Here is a 17,636-nt window from a genome sequence, read left to right as displayed (position 1 = left end):
GGGGTTTTTGAACACACATTCACTTTGACATGTGCTTTCCTTTCCTCATCCTAAGGGATCAGCCCAGCCCAGCAGGTAACGATGAGAACCTGCTTTCTTTGTAAAGGAGTCTCACTGTTTCAGTGCTAGGTTTCCTCTGGCAAGGATGGTTCTGTTTTGACAGGGGCAACCTAGGGTTCACAGGAGAAGTGCCCAATAATGCTGCTGCTGGGGCCACCTTCCAGACCTACTAATTCAGCCTCTGGGGCCGGGCGCCAGCATCTGTTCTTTGAAGGACGCTCCCGGGGCAGCTGGAGGCACAGCTGCAGTGAGGAAGCCTGAGCACACGCTCTGCCTCACCTGTACTGCTCTCAGAATCTTGGACTTTACGGCCATGTTTGTTATTACTGAGAAATTTAAAAAATTGTGTGATGTGTCCTGTGTTTCGAGAGCAGCTTATGGAATACTTACTTTACATCACACTCATATTTAGAACAATTTCAAGGACTGAGGAGTTTATGCCATAACGCCCCGTTGCTTGCCTGACACCAGGCAGGCAGAGTGGAGGGAGAAGGGCCAGGCTGGTGGAAAAGCAGCTAGAATCTGTCGCCTTGGTTACCGCTATGCTGCGCATCCCCGCTGGGTCGCTGAGCTGGGGCAGGGGGCTCTATGAAGGGGCCGGCACCCCTCCCCACTCTGTGTGTCTTCCTGTGATCAGAGCTTGAAGCTAAGGGCAGAGGTTGGTTGCCAGGGAAAGAGAAGCTGGGTCTGTGGGACTCGTGAAGAAGAGAAAACACCTAAGTGGAATTCCAGGCGCAGGATGGATTGTGGGAGCTGCCCTCGCCGTGGAATTGCCACTCGACCATTATGTACCCCCGAAGGGCGCCTGTGCACGAACACACGGAGACTCAGTGAGACACGCCCAGACACACGCAGTCACCAGCACTCCTCCTGGCCTTATTGCACAGTGCCTCCCTCTGGTGGGAGCATCCAGGACACGTGCAGGAGGCAGGCGATGATGGGTCATGCAGGCAGGACCCAGAGCACAGAAGCAGCAGGGCCAATGGCACAACTTGCCCTCCATGATTGACTGGGACATTTGCATTACATTTTGCAAATAGCTTCATTGAGGTGTAATGTACAGTTAGTGTCCAATGCAGCGACTTTTAGTAAATTTAGAGAGTTGTGCCACCATCACCACAATGCAAGTTTAGAACATTTTTATCACCCGGAAGAGATGCCATGTTCCTGTTAGCAGTCAATCCCCATTACCACGTCCAGGCCCACACAGCCTCTCATCTAATTTCTGTCTCTCTACATTTACCTTTTCTGGGCATTTCATATCAACTGACTCATGCACTACATTTCTCCCAATATTTTCTTGCCTCCCGGTGGCCTTGGCTCAGTCTCTGGTCTAGAACTTGACACGCTGGGCATGTTTGGGCATCACTGGATCCCGGTTCCTAGTCTGTCACTTGGAAAAGTATGCTGTCTCAGGTGTGACCCCAGATTTCCTCCTATACCCCATACTTGGGTATGCGGACAGAGCCTTTAGGTGGGCAGGGGGTGGCTGCCGACTCCCTAGGTTACCCCTGCCCACCCATTCTCCGTGTGCCCTGATGTAGAAAAGTCAGCAGTTAGTTCCAACTCACCCCTCTCTTCTCCTGGCCACCAAGCCTCACAGGGGACCATGATACACTCTCTACCACATCTAGGGGTGTCAGATCTCTCTCCCTGATTAAAAGCTCAATTCCCCAGGGCAGGAACCTGCTCTGCGATTCCTCTTGCCCATGCCAACAGCCAGCCTAGCATGCTGGGGGGAGGCAAAGGGAGACAGTGGAAACCTTCACGGGTGGTAAACGACTGATTGTGGTTGGCAGGACTGACCTGGTGTGGCTGCTGGAGTGAGGCCATTCCTTTCTGACCTCTGCCAGCTGGGCATGGTCCCACCTTCTCTGTACTCTGCTTCCCACCTCATACACTGGGATGGAAATCTTGCTCAATGATGGGTCTGTGGGAAAGGATGAAATAAACTGACATGTGTAGCATATTATCTGACACCTAGCAAAGGACCAATGACAGTGAAATGCCACGTTAGCCCTGCTCACAACACAGCCCAAATCACCAGGCTGCAGTTAGGCCTTTGTGTTTCAAGAAAGATGGGCCCCGCTCTACTGATCTTCTCCCCTGGGGTTGTGAGACAAGCCTGGCAGGGTCCATGGAGCTCTCAGATGAGATCACAAGTTCAGAATCTAATGAACGTACCTGTTCTCAAGCCACTTCTGTCTGCAGCAGACACGTATATGTTTGCGGCAATACAGCTCTGGGGCCACCAGAAAACCCACTGACAGAATGCAGACTTTTTTTTCACTTCACTTCAGATGAGCTGCACCGTCACTGCCTGGGTACACGCCATCAGGTTCTGTGGGGGAAAAGGTAGATTTAACCATTCGTACGTGCCTCCTGAAATGAAAAGGTAGTATGTCCAAATCCCGACTCTTAATAACTCAATGCTGTTCTGGTTCTCATGCAGCAGGCATGAAATGCTGTTCACATTCACCAACCTGGGGACGCCAGGCACCAAGGAACAACCCCTGGAGGCTTAGGCCAGGGGCACCAGCACTAGCTCCCAGGACCCCCTACTGTGGGCACGGACTCTGCTTCCAACTCTCCCTGGACAGCAGGACTCTTCCATTTGCTCCGCCCGGATGATCTGAAGGTTGTTCCTGCCAACAGTGACTTGACCCTGTTCTCTGGACCCCTCCCTCTTCCCCCATTCCAGATCTGCTGCTCTGGGACTTATGTATAATGATCTCAGATCTGACAAAGAACAAACCAATATGGATGAACAAACCTGAGTTCTAAAGGCAGTTTCCTTTCATACGTATGTTTATGTGGTACCAACAACGAGGTAGTCCACCAGACACTCCTCCAAGGAGGAATGCCGCTCAATGTTCAGGAGCAGGGCAACATCTCCCTGCATCTGGCTCCTGTGCGGCATGGCTTACCCAAAGAACGCAAAAGTCAGCTACTGTGTTCCAGCTGCACATCTGCTCTCCACGCTTTCTTTAGCCTTAGAGTCTTGAAACTGATCTCATATTTGCATGCATGTATTCTAGTGCTCATGGGGCTGCTATTTGGAGGCAGTCAATAAAATGTCACAAAAGCAATGGGCACCACCAGGGAGGGCATTCACACTGCAGAGACACTGTCTATCTCATGGAGAGCAGCACGTGAAGGAAAGACAGAGATCTGGGGTGTTAAAGGGACACCATGCATCACGGGAGCTGGGATATAGGAGCTGAGGACCACCTATATGCAGTGTCCCTGGCCTCAGAATGCTCCAGAGCGGTCCAATTCCTGGCAGGAAAGGTCATGACCTTCCTAGGATCAGATCAACACATGCTCACGGGATTTCTGGTCAAAACCGGTTGAGTTCCTCCTCCGACTATGGCTTACTGTTTGGTCCCCAAAAAGAGTCCATGCCCAGCGTCCGGCAACTCCAGCGTCCCTGTCGAAACCGTCCAGGTCTCTGCCACATGAGGTGAGACTGTCAGTTTTGTTTTAACCACTGTTTCAGGAGCCTCTGGAACATTCTTTTGCTATCCTGGTGCCTTTCCAGTTGGCATGTCTCCTCTCCCTGCTGCTGTTGAGGCAGCCCTTCTGGCAGAAGGCCGGGCCGATTGCCACCCAGGCCGAGGGTCAAGCCACTGAGGCCCTGCATGAGGCTTTCCCAGGAGGAAGGATGTGGGGCCCCGTTCCTCTCCGCAAGCATCCCGCAAGCATTTGACTTGTGCCTCTGGCAGTATCAACATCTGCATCTAAGTCGATTCTGATCTCTATCACTGGATGAAGAGATTCTGGCTTCCCTCTGAAGCCGATCAGGTGCCAAGCAATCAAGGTGTCGCCCTCTCACAGGGCCAAGAAAAGTTTTCTTCCTCTGAGGGGACGTTGACCTTTCCCACTGCCTCTCTGGCAAGGTTTTCCCATCTCTGTACCGCTGCTGGAGGAGCCCCTCTGGTAGAGGGGCAGGGTCGGTGGGGCCAGGAATGGGGTTCGGGTCACTGAGGTCCATTATTAGCAGCTCTGAGAAGGAAGGAAGGGAGGGAGGCTGCTGTGACTTCCTGGGAAGTCTCTTCAGAGGTCATCGGGGAAGATGCAGAAATCCACATTGGGCTGCATTCCCGGAGTGGATCCGTGGAGGCCTAGGCTGTGCTCAAAGCTCCAGGCGGCCCTTGGGTCTGGACATGAAGGTAAGATGAAGGTTCCAAAGAGGAGAAGGTAGCAAGGGACATGTGCCGCCAGAAGAACCCAGAATGCAGCAAATGGTGATAAGAGAAGAAAGGAAATCCAGTATTATTCATCTTAACTTTTCTGCTTTTCCGTTTCCAAGCTGTAAAATGGAGATAATCATGAGCCTAACCTCCTAGGATCCTTCTGTGTGTTAAATGGGATGATACGTCTCAAGAGCTCCGCATACTGATGGCATACGGTAAGGGATTTAGAAATGAGATCCATTATTCCATCCATATGACATGCAATGAGAAATGATGGGCCACAGTCAACCGTGCCAATGCCCTCTGACTTTTTACAAACTATCCCCAAGCATAATTTTAACAACTATCAATGTGTGACTGACACACGCTCTTCTCGTAAGTGCTCCTAGTCTTTCAAAAAGTAGACTTTTACTCAGTTCTACGCATTTGTACCACACTGACACACACTTTAAAATTTTCACCTTCATCCTCACTGGCTGTTCATATAGTCAAAAGTTTGCTTGAGATTATGGAAATAAAAATTCCTAGCAAGTATAAATACAAATTTATTTTAGTAAAAATAAGAGCAGAAATCAATGACATTTCTAACAGAAAAAAGAGTAGAGAAACACAATTAAATCAAAACTGGTTCTTTGAAAGGATCGATAATATTAATAAACCTCTAGCAGATGCGGGGTGGGGTGGAGAAAAGTTACCAAGTTACCAACAGCAGGAGCGAAAGAGGTGATTTTCCTACAGATCCAGCAAATATGAAAGGGCAATAAGGTAATGCTACATTCGGCTCTCCATAAGGAAATGCAACAACTTAGAAGAAATGAATCGATTGCTCAAAAACCATAAAGTACGGAAACGTACCCAGATACAATAGTGTGCATAGTCTCATATCTTTTATATAAATCTAAATGATAATTAAAAATCTTTGGGAGAAAACAAGATGGCGGCGAAGGTAAGAGCTGCACCGGCCGCCTCCCGCAACCACATCAAAATTACAACCACAATACAGAACCACCATCACTCAGAGCCTCCTGAGATCTGGCTGAACAGAAGCCCCCCAACCAGGGAGCTGAAGAAGCACCGAGACCGGCAGGAGGGGCGGAGACGCGGGCGCGTGGGGACTGAATCGGAGACTCGCTGCGGGCCCACACCGGTGCCTCGGTTTAAACCCCGGAGGGACATCTCGGCGGTGGGGGTTTCCCGGAGGATTGAGGGGGGGGTCCCAGCCCCACAACATGCCCCAGCCCCACAGGAGGCCCCCAGCCCAGGGCTCCAGGGCCGGGAAGAGACGTCCCCACAACTCCGGGCTGTGAAACCAGCAAAGGCTGTGGCTGAGGGTCGCGGAAGCTGCTCCTCTTAAAGGGCCTGCACACGGACTCATCAGACGCGCTCCCTCTGAGCCTCAGCGCCAGGCAGCAGCTTGAAAGGAACCTGGGACATTTGGGGAGGAACTAACGTGCCTGAAATTGGGGCAAGAGGTGGAGGGGTGGCTTTCTCCCAGGCAGAAGGGCTGGCAGAGGCCATTGCTCCTTTGCCGAGTCCTCTCCGCACACAGCCACCAGGCGCCATATTTGAATCGCCAGCACCTGACTCACACCTTTGGCCACGCCCCTCCCCACCTGCAAGCTCCTCCAAGCCATTTCCAGGGGCTTTTCTGTGCAAGTGGCCTCTCCAGCCTCATGCTTAAGACTTTCCTAAAATCCCTCAAACAAGCAGCAGCTGGCCCAGGCCTAGCACTAGTGGCAGCCTGCATTGGCTCATAGCTTGGCCTCTCTTGGACAACACCAGCCCAGCACAAGTAGCAGCCATCTACGGTTTGCTGTGTAGCTCATGCTGGGTGGCCCTGGGGCAAGGCACTGGCAGAGGCTGACTTTGCACCTCCCAGGAGGCCTCAGAGACAGTGCACCCAGTGGTCATACTCGACCACGCTGGATTATGACCCTACCACATCCACCAGTCACACTCAAGGGGTGCACTTGGTGAACACCAAAGCTCCTCTGACGTAAATCCTGACCCACAGGGATGTCTCCAGCACAGCAACTCTTTGGCTGTAGTTGCAGCTGGTCCTCACAGCTGATTGGCCTGGGGGTCAATTCCTCCCAGGGACACCAACAGTAACCAAGGCTCAACTACAACAGAACAGTGCATACAGCCCACACAGGGGAGCTCCTAGAAGGCTCAGCTCAGGTGACTGGGAGGCTGAGCCACTGGACCCTACAGGACACCTACTACACAAAGGCACTCTACAAATTCCAGGAGACACAGCAGCTCTACCTAATACATAGAAACAAACACCTGGAAGCTGCCAAAATGTGGAGGCAAAGAAACATGTCACAAAAGAAAGAACAGAAGAAATCTCTAGAAGAGGAACTAAATGAAATAGATCCAAGCAAGCTAACAGATACAGAGTTCAGAATTTTGTTTATAAGGCTGTTTAAGGAGACTATTAGGGAAATAAAGAAAATCGATAACATAATAAAGCACGAATTTGAAATGAAGGCTACAAGAAGTGAAGTGAAGAATAATCTCCATGGAATCAAGAGTCGAACAGAGGACGCTGAGAATCAAATCAGCAATTTGGAACATGAGGAAACAAAAAACACCCAACCAGAAGAGAAAATGAAAAAGAATCCAGAAATAGGAAGACAGTATCAGGAGCCTCTGGGACAACTTCAAGAGGCCCAACATTCGTATTATTGGGGTGCCAGAAGGGGAAGAAAGAGACCAAGAAATTGAAAACCTATTTGAAAAAATGACAGGAAACGTCCCTTACCTGGGGAAAGAAATAGACTTACAAGTCCAGGAAGCACAGAGGGTCCCAAACAAGAGGAACCCAAAGAGGCCCACAGCAAGACACATCATAAGTAAAATTTCAAAGATTAAAGATAAAGAGAGAATCTTAAATGCAGCAAGAGAAAAGCTGTTAGTTATCTACAAGGGAGCATCCATACGGTTGACAGCTGATTTCTCAACAGAAACTTTGCAGGCCAGAAGGGAGTGGCAAGAAATATTCAAAGTGATGAAAAGCATGGAACTACAACCAAGATTGCTCTACCCAGCAGAGCTATCATTTAGAATTGAAGGTAAAATAGAGAGCTTCACAGATAAGAAAAAACTAAAGGAGTTCATCACCACCAGACCAGTACTACAGGAAAAGTTGAAGGGTCTTCTTTAAGAAGAAGCTAATGAACAAAAGAATCTGATGAACTGAATAGATCCAGAGACACTGAAGCATACAACAGACTATCATATTTCAGAGGAAAGAGGGAAGGGGGGTGGAGGGTGGGAAGAGATTAATCAACGAAGTTGTATGCATATATGCATAACCCATGGACACAGTTAATAACAGGGTGAAGGCCTGGGGAGGGGGTGGGAGCGAAGTGGAGGTGGTCAATCGGGGAGAAAAAATTAGACACCTGTAATACTCTCAACAACAAATACAAATTAAAAAAAAAATCTTTGGGAAAAATTCCCCAAGAGTAAATACCAGAAAGTAGCAATTCATAAGTTTTAAATTGCACATCATTCTGAATAGTGTGATGCAATCTCTTGCTATCCAACTCCAGTCCTCCCCGCCCCCAAGGTGGACCATCCATCCCTTTGCCCAGCATACCCACGCTGTATCCACTACCAGCCAGCTGCTAGTCACTTAGTAACCATCTCAGTTATCAGACCGACTGTTGAGGTATCGCAGTGGTTGTGCTCAAGTAACCGTCATTTAGTATAACAATGGCCCAGAAGCAGGAGGTGAGTGATGATGGCAACTGGATATACCAAAGAGAAGTCCTAAAATGTATATGTGTATACGCATAAACACAGTGGATCCAGGGTTCAGTACTCTCCATGGTTTTCGGCATCCACCGGGAGCCTTGGAATGTGTCCCCCATGGATAAGGGAGACAAAGAATATAGTGAGAAAATCATTAAAGAAATTAAAATGCTACATTAGAAAACATCCATTGAATGCCAAAGAAAGCAGTAAAGGAGGAACCAAGGAACAAAAACACATGAAACACAGAAGAAAAAGTGCAATGGCGGATGCAAGTCCACCTGTGTGAGTAAGAACAGTAAATGTGAACAGATTAAACAGGCCAATCAAAAGGCAGGCATCGATAAACTGGGTTGAAAAAACAAGGTGCAACTTTATGTCCTCTACAGGAGACACAGTTGACATTCAGAGATACAGATTGACAGTGGAAGTAGGGGAAGAGATGCATCATAAAACCAACAACACAAGAAGCTGGAGTGGGTAGCCAATATCAGGCACCTACTTTGAATATTAAACATCCATTTTTCATACCACGCAGCAATTCCACTCCTAGAGAATTCTTTCCAAGAGAAATGAAAACATAATGTCCACACACAGCACTTTTATTTGTAATGCTGAACCGAGAAGCCACCCGGAGAGTGCACAACTGGTATACGGACGAAAGGCAACCAACGCCCACACAAGGGACTGTTCCACAGTAATAAGAACGAACTACCGGCGCAAGTGACAGCGGGGCTGCGTCTCGGGGGCGCTGAGTTAAAGAAGGCGGATGCGAAGGGCTGCACATCCTCTGCGTCCATGTAGGTGGCATTCTGGAGCGGGCCCAGCTACAGGCACAGGGCGCACCTGCGGCAGCCGGGGCATGGGAGCGAAGGAAGGCGCCTGACAGCAAATGGCACAACGGAGCATTCTCAAGCGTTGGAAATTTTCTATATTTTTATTGTGGCGGTGGTTAGCAATCCTATACAGTTGTCAAGACTCTACAAACTGTACACTTCAAATGTAAATTATATCTCAATACCTCTGACTTTTTTTTTTAAACAGGTAAAGGAACCGTTAAGGAAAGTACTTAAATACTGGTCATTGTGTTCCATTCTGGCCACGAGTTCACACAAATAAAGTCTTATTTTGGAACCTGGTCCTCTTCTCATTTCCTTATGTCGGTGGGTGGCACCTCTGTACTCATTACCAAACACAGAAACTCGGGCTTAATGGTTTACATCTTCCTCTCCTCCACCTGGAGCCCAAATCCTTGCTGAGTTTTGTCCATTTCATTTCCCAGATATCTGTCTAATGCTGACACTTTTCCCCATGTCTGCTCCATCTGTTCTAGTCCAAAGGCTCTCTCCCTTCGATGGTCAAACCTGCTTTCTAACTGCTCCCTCACATCCACTCAGGGTGCCTGTGTCCGTCTCCCTTCCCCTCCCTCTCACAGTTGCAGGGCTGCCCATTACTTCTTATTTTTATTTTTAAAATATGCCTTCATTGATTTCAGAGAGAGGAAGAGAGAGGGAGAGAGAGAGAAACATCAATGATGAGAGAGTCATTGATCGGTTGCCTGCTGCACTTCTCCTGCTGGAGAGCATGCCCGCAACCTGGGCATGTGCCCTGACCGGGAATCAGACTGTGATCTCCTGGATCATAGGTGGATGGTCAACCGCTGAGCAACGGCGGCTGGGCTGCCCATTACTTTTTGTTTTGTTTTGTTTTTGTTTAAAATATTACAATGTCCCCTTTTCTCCCCAATGACCCATTCCACCCCTTCCCATCCCCCTCCCCAGTCCCTCCCCACCACTGTCCGTGTACTTGGGTTGTGCATATATGTATATAAATTCTTTGGTTAATCTCTTCCCCTCCACCCACCTGCCCTCCTCCATCCCTCTGACATTCATCAGTCTGATCCATGTTTCCATGTCATTGAATCTATTCTGTTCATCAGTTTATTAAGTTCTTTAGATTCCACATATAAGTGAGATCATGTAATGTTTCTCTTTCTCTGCCTGGCTTATTTCACTTAGCATAATATTCTCCACATCCATCCATGTTGTCCCAAAGGATAAGAGAACCTTCTTTACAGCTGCATAGTATCCCATGGTGTAAACGTCCCACAGCTTTTTTATCCTCTCATCTACTGATGGGCACTTGGGCTGTTCCCAGATCTTAGCTATTGTAAATTGTGCTGCTATGAACATAGGGGTGCATGTATTCTTCCTGATTAGTGTTTCAGGATTCTTAGGATATATTCCTAGAAGTGGGATCACTGGGTCAAAAGGCAGCTCTAGTTTTAATTTTTTGAGGAACCTCCATACTGTTTTCCATAGTGGTTGCACCAGTCTGCATTCCCACCAGCAGTGTACCAGGGTTCCCCTTTCTCCACACCCTCTCCAGCAGGAGTCATTTGGTGATTTGTTGATGGCAGCCCTTCTGACAGGTGTAAAGTGACCCCTCATTGTGATTTTAATTTGCATCTCTCTGATGATTAGCGATGTTGAGCATTTTCTCATATGTCTCTTGGCCATCTGCATGTCCTCTTTGGAGAGGTGTCTATTCAGGTCCTTTGCCCATTTTGCCCATTAATTTTTAGATAAAGACCACATTCCTACACAAGGACCTCAAGGCATGGCCTAGCCCCTGCCTACCTCTCTAGCCATGTGCAAAGCAGAGCTCCCTCCTTTGTCTCTTTTACTGGCTCCTTTCACATCTTCCAATTCCCCAAGGTTTTCCACTTACATTGTCCCCTCTTCCTGAAGGCTCCTGAGTAGCGAACTCCTGTGCACCCTTCATATTTCAACTCAGCCGATGCCTCTTCGAGGAAGACTTCCCTAAAGATCTAGCTAAAGTCATTTCTTCCCAAGCCCTGGAGTGCGCCTCTTTGGTACCACCAATCACAGGAGTAACTTTTATACTTATTTGTGTGATCATTAGATTCACTACTTTCTCATGATTTCACTTAAGCCCCATGAGGGCAGGAATGTGTCATTTTATTTTATTTTATTTTATTATTTTATTATATTCATTTTATTATTTTATTTTATATTATATTTTATTATTTTATATTATTATTTATTTATTATTTATTTTATTTTATATTTTATTTTATTTTATTATTTTATTTTATTTAACACCCGGGCACCCAGCACAGTGCCTAAACCATAGATGGAGCATAGTGAACCGTAGTTAAATAAATGAAGAGTCTTTCTTTCTGTTTGTTAAACACACACACACACATACACACACACACACACACAAGGTTATCTTCACAGTTATCCAGAACAGTCAGCAGTGTCTCAGCAGTCACTCCGACCTGGTCGACGAAGGCGAAGGCACGGGTGGTTTTGCTAGAAGCTTCTGCGTCTGCCCATGATAAGGGCTGAGGCCCTCGTGCCTTCAAACACTCAGTGCCCCCTTGTTAACGCTGATGGCGGGTCCTCAGAACTCTCATCACTAAGTGCAGCGCTGCGCTCCCAGACCTCAGACCAGGACGCGCTGTCACCACCATAATGGACCACTGCGTCCTCTGACCGCAACAGCAGCAGAAAACGGCACTTAGCTGCCTGTTCCCTTTACTGCGCTCTCACCTTCGCAGTGACTTCTCGTTTCTGCTTGGAGTCACCCGAGATTCATTGCTAATCCCAAGATTCACTGACAATCAATCTTAGATTATTAAGACAATGAATCTTCAGAAAAACTATTTAAAAAATCATAATAGAAACACTGGCTGTGTAATGATGATGTTACAGCAAATAAAACAATAAATAACATTATTTGGAGATTATCTAGAGGTTCCCACTTAGAGAAAATGACTTACTGCATGGTTATTCCCTTCCAGCACTTTCTAAGCATTTTTACAATTGTGAGACTGGGGGGGGGGGGATGGTAATGTGTTTCTAATATTGTATCTGTTGCTTTCCTGGCTCAATTAATACCACAAGCTACTTTCCATGATGATAATGACGATGACATTGTTGGTACCAACATCAACAGCAGCAAATTCGTGTAGAGGCCTTGCTAGGAAGCACAAACCGTTCCTTGTGACGTGTGTACGCTGACTGGTCACCCACAGTATTTCATGCACTTAGGAGACATCATGTCCAGTCCGTACGCACATCCGATGGAATCTGATGAATGCTACTGCGCATGCTCACCTGCCTTTGATGCAAACAGCATCTGACACTGGGGTGCATTCCAGAGTTCTGGGTCAGATCCCCCATTTCTCTAGGTTCTCTCTGGGCTCAGTACAGCTCTGAGCCTTCCCTTGCTGGTAGCTGACTTTGGGTAAGTGCTTCACTTTTAAAAATGTGCACTGTGCAATCCACACCCAGGGAATCTCCGTGTGGCCACCACAGTGCCCTAGAAACAGTGATTTTTTACTCTGCTGGGGGACTCTCAGGGGTATTGTTAAATCCTCTGGTAGCCAGCCTGCCTCCAATGTACTGACCCTTCCTGGGAGAGACACACAGTTGAGGAGACCAACCTGAAAGCAGCCAGGAAGACAACATATGAACACAGCGTGAGAGTCAAAGCACGGGCAGGGCAGTGGATCTCTGAGAGGACGTCACAACTCCACTGGCCTTCCCCCCGAAGGCTGCAGTTTATCTCAAATCCATTCTCCTCATGGCCGCTGGACGGCCGTTGGGACAGGAGATGACATCTTAGACCCCCATAATGGCATAAGCTTTTCTCGGGGACCATGTAAGACATGACGTGAGGTTATGCGACCTATTATCCCACCTCCTCTCAGCCTTTGGTCCTTTCTGGCACCCAAGTCCATTCCACGCGAGCCTAGAGCATCCGCAACTAGAGCAAATGTCTTCCCTTCACCTAGCAGACGCCTTCGCCTGACCCGAGGACATCGCCTCTCCCTCTCCTTTCAGCTGTCTTTTCCTGATGTCAGCTGCTGTCCCAAACCAGACAGCTTTCTCCACTAGCTTCAAAACCCAGACTGGACCCTTCCCCTGGTGTCCCAGCCTGGAGAGGCCTTGTTCTCACAGGGAACGACCCCAGTCCCAGGAACCAAGAGCCCCAACTCATACAGAACCATCCTGGGCATCAATGATGGTATTATCCAACCATAAGAAAGAAAATGCTGCCTTTTGCCTTTTGCAGCTATGGATGGACTTTGAAGGGTTTATGCTAAGTGAAATAAGTCAGACAGAGAAAGACAACTACTGTATGCCGTCACATGTGTGGAAACTAAAAAATCCAAACCCATCGAAATAGAGGTTAGAACGGTGGTTGCCAGGGCCTGGGGGAAATGCTCACCACAGCTACAAACTTCCAGCTACACGATGAATAAGTTGTAGGGATCTGACTGGCCGCACGGGGACCACAATTAGCAACACCGTATTACATACTGAAAGATGCTGAGGGAGTACATGTCACATGTTATCACCACACACACGCAACGGTAATTATGAGGGGATGGAGATGTTAACGAACCTTATTGAGGTCACCATTTCACAATGTAAATGTGTATCAAATCATCCCGTTGTACACCTTAAACTTACGTATGTTACATGTCAATAATGCCTCAAAGCTGAAAAAATAAAATTGTCCCGACTGTCAAGTGGGTCCCTTCAAGCTATTTTGTGTGCCCTCTGACATCTTCCCATGAGTCCTTGGAGTTTCCCTTATTATCGACACCGCGCACTGAGCCAGATTCTCTCCTCTTTCCCTCCGCAGTGCTGGAACCAATCATTTCGTGGAGCATCGTCTTTCGAAGCCTGATCTGGGGGCTAGGTGTGCTGTTGCTACTGGAATGTTGCTGTGACCAAAACTATTGGAATATACGAGGTACACAATCTCATACCCACCCGCCCACGTAAATATATGCACCTATACCTTTGCCCTATCCACGCAACCGTGTGTGCGTGTATTGAAAACCACGAGTTCCCATGGAGGCCTCCGATTCCAGTCTAACGGCTCTGAGTCTGTTCTGGTGTGCTTCCTTTCCACATCGGTAAGTCCCCTTCCCGAAGCCAGGGGCACGGCTGCCGGTGTCCTTATAGACTTCCTGAGTCGATGAATCCCGGTGGATAGAAGCCGGCCCTTCCCCCCACAGAGGCCATCCTCCCTGCTGTGCTGAAGAATCCCCCGGCCTTGACCTTCACAACCCCCTCAGCGCTGCATCCCTGAGCCAGGCAGCCTTGCGCCACCCGACCCAAAGGACATCCTCCTTACTGCCTGGGGCTCTGTCACCCACTGCAGCTTGTCCCTACCTGTGGGTGCCCTCCTCCCTGTGCCCGGGCTCTGACCCCCAGAGTTGCTTTCCTTGCTCTGCCACACCTGACATGATCGCTTTAGGACAGAACTGCTCTGGTGCAAAAGGGAAGGGGCGGAAACCAAAGGGCAAGGAAGGGGGAAAGGTGACTACGTCTTATTAATCAATTATTAAAGTGAATCGGGCCCAATCAGGGGAATGATATGAAGCCCCTGTCTTGTTTCTCACTGTTTTCCAGCTTCCCCTTCCTGCCTCTCCCCTCTGCTCCAGGTTCGCTGTCTTTGCTAACATCCTCCCCTCCATCAAGAGTAGGGACGTTACCATGGGCATGGTTCCCGTACTCTCGTCTACGTGACTCCTGTGCTCTCATCTATGTGATTCCTGTACTCTCGTCTATGTGATTCCTGTGCTCTCGTCTACGCAGGCTGGCTGGCTGACATTCAGTGGGGATGGTGTCCTTCCTGAAGCTATGACACTCAAGCCCTCGCCTCATGACACAGTTGAACGTTTCTCCCTCTTTTAGCAATTTCAGGTGTGAGCAGGAGAGCAAGTTCAGGCCACTTCTTGCAGCCTCAGGTTCTTCGTCTGGAACATGAGCATGACCCCAACTCCCTCAGAGCTGGAGGAGAAATAGAGATGGCAACGCCAGACACCTCTCAGGAGCGCTGTGTGTCGAATCCAGTGATGACGGCTTCACCGGCATCACGGGCCCCCCGACCTCCGGGAGCACTGCGAGTGCCTTTCCCCCTCAGCACTGTTGCACTTGCTGTTCCTTCTGCCTGGCATGCTCTTCCCTCAGGTCATCTGCGGCCTCTCTCTCACTTCCTCCAGGTCTCTCTGCTCAATCACCTTTTCAGGGAGACCTTCCCTGAGCACCCTGAATAAAATACTCTTTCCCCTGACCTGTACTCTTCTCTCTCCATAGCACTTGCCACTCACATATGTTATAGATTTACTGACAAACTCCATGAAATCAGAGACTTTGCCATTTCTTTCTCTGTTGCACCCCAACTCCTAGATCAGTGCTCACACACATGCAGGTGCTCAGAGAATCGTTGCGGAAGACTGGAACCCAGGCTCTTGACACACATTGCTAAGATGTACTGTACGCTCCAGTATGGGCACTTGCCTCATTTTATTGATTATGATACATACCGAGGCTCGAGGAGACAAGTGACTTGCCCAAGGACACACAACCAGGACTTGGTGCTCCAGGCTTTGGAATCGTACCTGCCAGGTTCCAAAACCCTCAGTTCCTGGACAGAGACTTCACAATCAAAAAGATAAAAGATATTACCAGAGACAGGCACTCACATACCCAAAAACACTAAAATAGCTCACTCAACACAACCTAAAACACATTGCAAAAAATCTCTGCATGAGAGCGCACAACTTGAGTCATAGCCTCCCAAACAAAGCAGAGAGCATACTCACTGTGACAACCCCTGCCCAAGAGACCAAAGCCCTCATCCCAGGAAAGAAAACTGCTGCCACCCCACATCCTAGAGACAGACTCCCAAAGCACACAGACAGCCCCCCAACTTAATACAGACACCGCACAAACAGAAAGACAGCAGCTCAAGTAACTCAGAAACACCATGGAACCTTAAGATAATGTCCCCTGACAGATCAGAGAAACTACACCCTGGACACAGACCTCCAAACAGCTTAGATACTTTACACCTTAAGATAAAACCTCCCCCACCTCCAAGCAGTTCAGTTTGGGACCCAGTCTGGCCATCAGTTTGGGACCCAGAATCGCAGACTGGTCAGAGACTGCATACCCGCAGGTGCACACACCCACACAGAGATCTCACATCCAGGGACACAAATGCCCAAAAGCTCAGAAAATGCACACCCAGGGATAAAGGCACACAAAGTCTAAGAGGCGCTTGGACCACGGTGCACAACATCCACTCAGATAAAATATCCCGTTCACTCAATCCCCCAAAGGCCGGAGAGATCGCGCGTACCCAAGCAGCATCTGTGATGTCACACCCAGCGATACATGTCCCCAAAGGCCTGACACGCTTTACTTCCTGGGCAGACACCAATCCCGCTCAGAGACCTCGCTGGACCTTAACTGCCTGCATGGGTAGGGCTGCCGGTGCCGGGCTAAGCGCGCCCCGCCGGGCTGGGGACCGAGTCAGGGCTAAGAGCTCGCGTGGACACAGCGCCGCGTCCCCCGCGCTTCCGGCCCGGACTCCGGCTACGAGCCAGCGACGGCGCCGAACCTCGCCACTGCCCGGGACCGCGTCGTCAGCCCCGTCGGGACAGTCAGTGGGGGGAGCAGTCAACTCCGAGAAAAACTCTACACTCTGAAAAGCCACATCGAACACGCGCACGCGCCTCACCCTCAGCTCCGGGTCCGCAGTCGTCGCCGCCCCGGAGAGATGGCCCCTGGGAACTAGGTGGGCGAAGAAAGGGGCCCCGGCTAGGGGTCCAGCTGGAGCCAGCCTGCGCCCTGGAAGGGCTTAGTCTGTCAACCTGGCCGCGGCCAATCACCACCCGGCACGATCCCTGTCCCCACCCTCCACATCTGGGAAGCAATCTCTCACCCAGTGGCGGCCCAGCTGGATGTGACCACCTCGAAACCCAAGGGTGGAGCTAGAGAAGTGGAAAAAGAGGGGCGCAGCCTCAGACCAGGTAGCTTCCGGAGTGGACAGTCCTACCTCTGAGCCCCTCAGTGGTACCTCCCGGGAAGGAACTGTTCCCGCGGGCGCCTCCTGGTGGTGGGGACCGGGAACAGCTCGTCCATGCGGACGCCCAAGGACCATTCTAGGCTGGCAGCCAAAGGGTGGCGGGGCAAAGGCAGATGAAAGCCTCACAGGTGCCCTCGCTGGTTTGGCACAGTGGTTACAGCAGCGGCCCTCGGGCTGAAGGGTTGCGGGTTTGATTCCAGCCTGGTTCCATCCCCAGCCCTGGTCCGGAAACACACTTTGGGGAGACAACCAATCCACGTCTCTCTCTCCCCCACCCCCACTCTCTACTCTCTCTCTGAAAAGTAAAGGAAAAAATATCCTCTCGTGAGGATTAAAAAAAAAAGACAACTGCACAGTTCGCTGCAGTCTTGGACTCCAGAAAAAGTCTTCCTACACTGAAATTTACCTCCCTGCAGTGACCAGTATGATAGCAGGGGCAATACAAGCGTTCCCTCTGTGCTGGGCATAGTGCTTGCTTGGGCCTCCCTGGGTAACGAAGAATAGGTCCTGGGGGGAGGGGCACGCAAAATCCCCTCAAGAGGCAGGAAGGCTTGAGCTCCTCCCTGGGGTCAGAGTCCTGGTGTGGGCGGGCAGGATCTTTGGATGTGTTAGGAAAGGGCCATTTCCCAAGGACACTGAATTAGTGAGATAGGACCAGAGGCGTTGTCACCATCTTGTCACCCCTGAACGTGTTCC

At 49.5% G+C, this 17,636-nt stretch overlaps 1 protein-coding gene across 1 annotated transcript; it reads right to left on the bottom strand.

Moving 5' to 3' along the window:
- Positions 1 to 1,876: 1,876 nt before the first annotated feature.
- On the bottom strand, positions 1,877 to 16,996 carry LOC107546053 (protein FAM156A/FAM156B-like). Its single transcript, XM_087813386.1, is given in 7 exon segments — positions 1,877 to 1,990; positions 2,245 to 2,401; positions 2,988 to 4,090; positions 4,092 to 4,184; positions 16,473 to 16,645; positions 16,769 to 16,845; positions 16,932 to 16,996. Coding segments are annotated over 5 exon segments (966 nt in total). The 3' UTR covers positions 1,877 to 1,990; positions 2,245 to 2,401; positions 2,988 to 3,532.
- Between the last annotated feature and the right edge of the window lie 640 nt (positions 16,997 to 17,636).

The sequence above is a fragment of the Miniopterus natalensis genome, chromosome X (genome assembly GCF_054644295.1).
Source record: "Miniopterus natalensis isolate mMinNat1 chromosome X, mMinNat1.hap1, whole genome shotgun sequence".
NCBI classification, from domain to species: domain Eukaryota; kingdom Metazoa; phylum Chordata; class Mammalia; order Chiroptera; family Miniopteridae; genus Miniopterus; species Miniopterus natalensis.
This window is presented reverse-complemented; position numbering and strand designations above follow the sequence as displayed.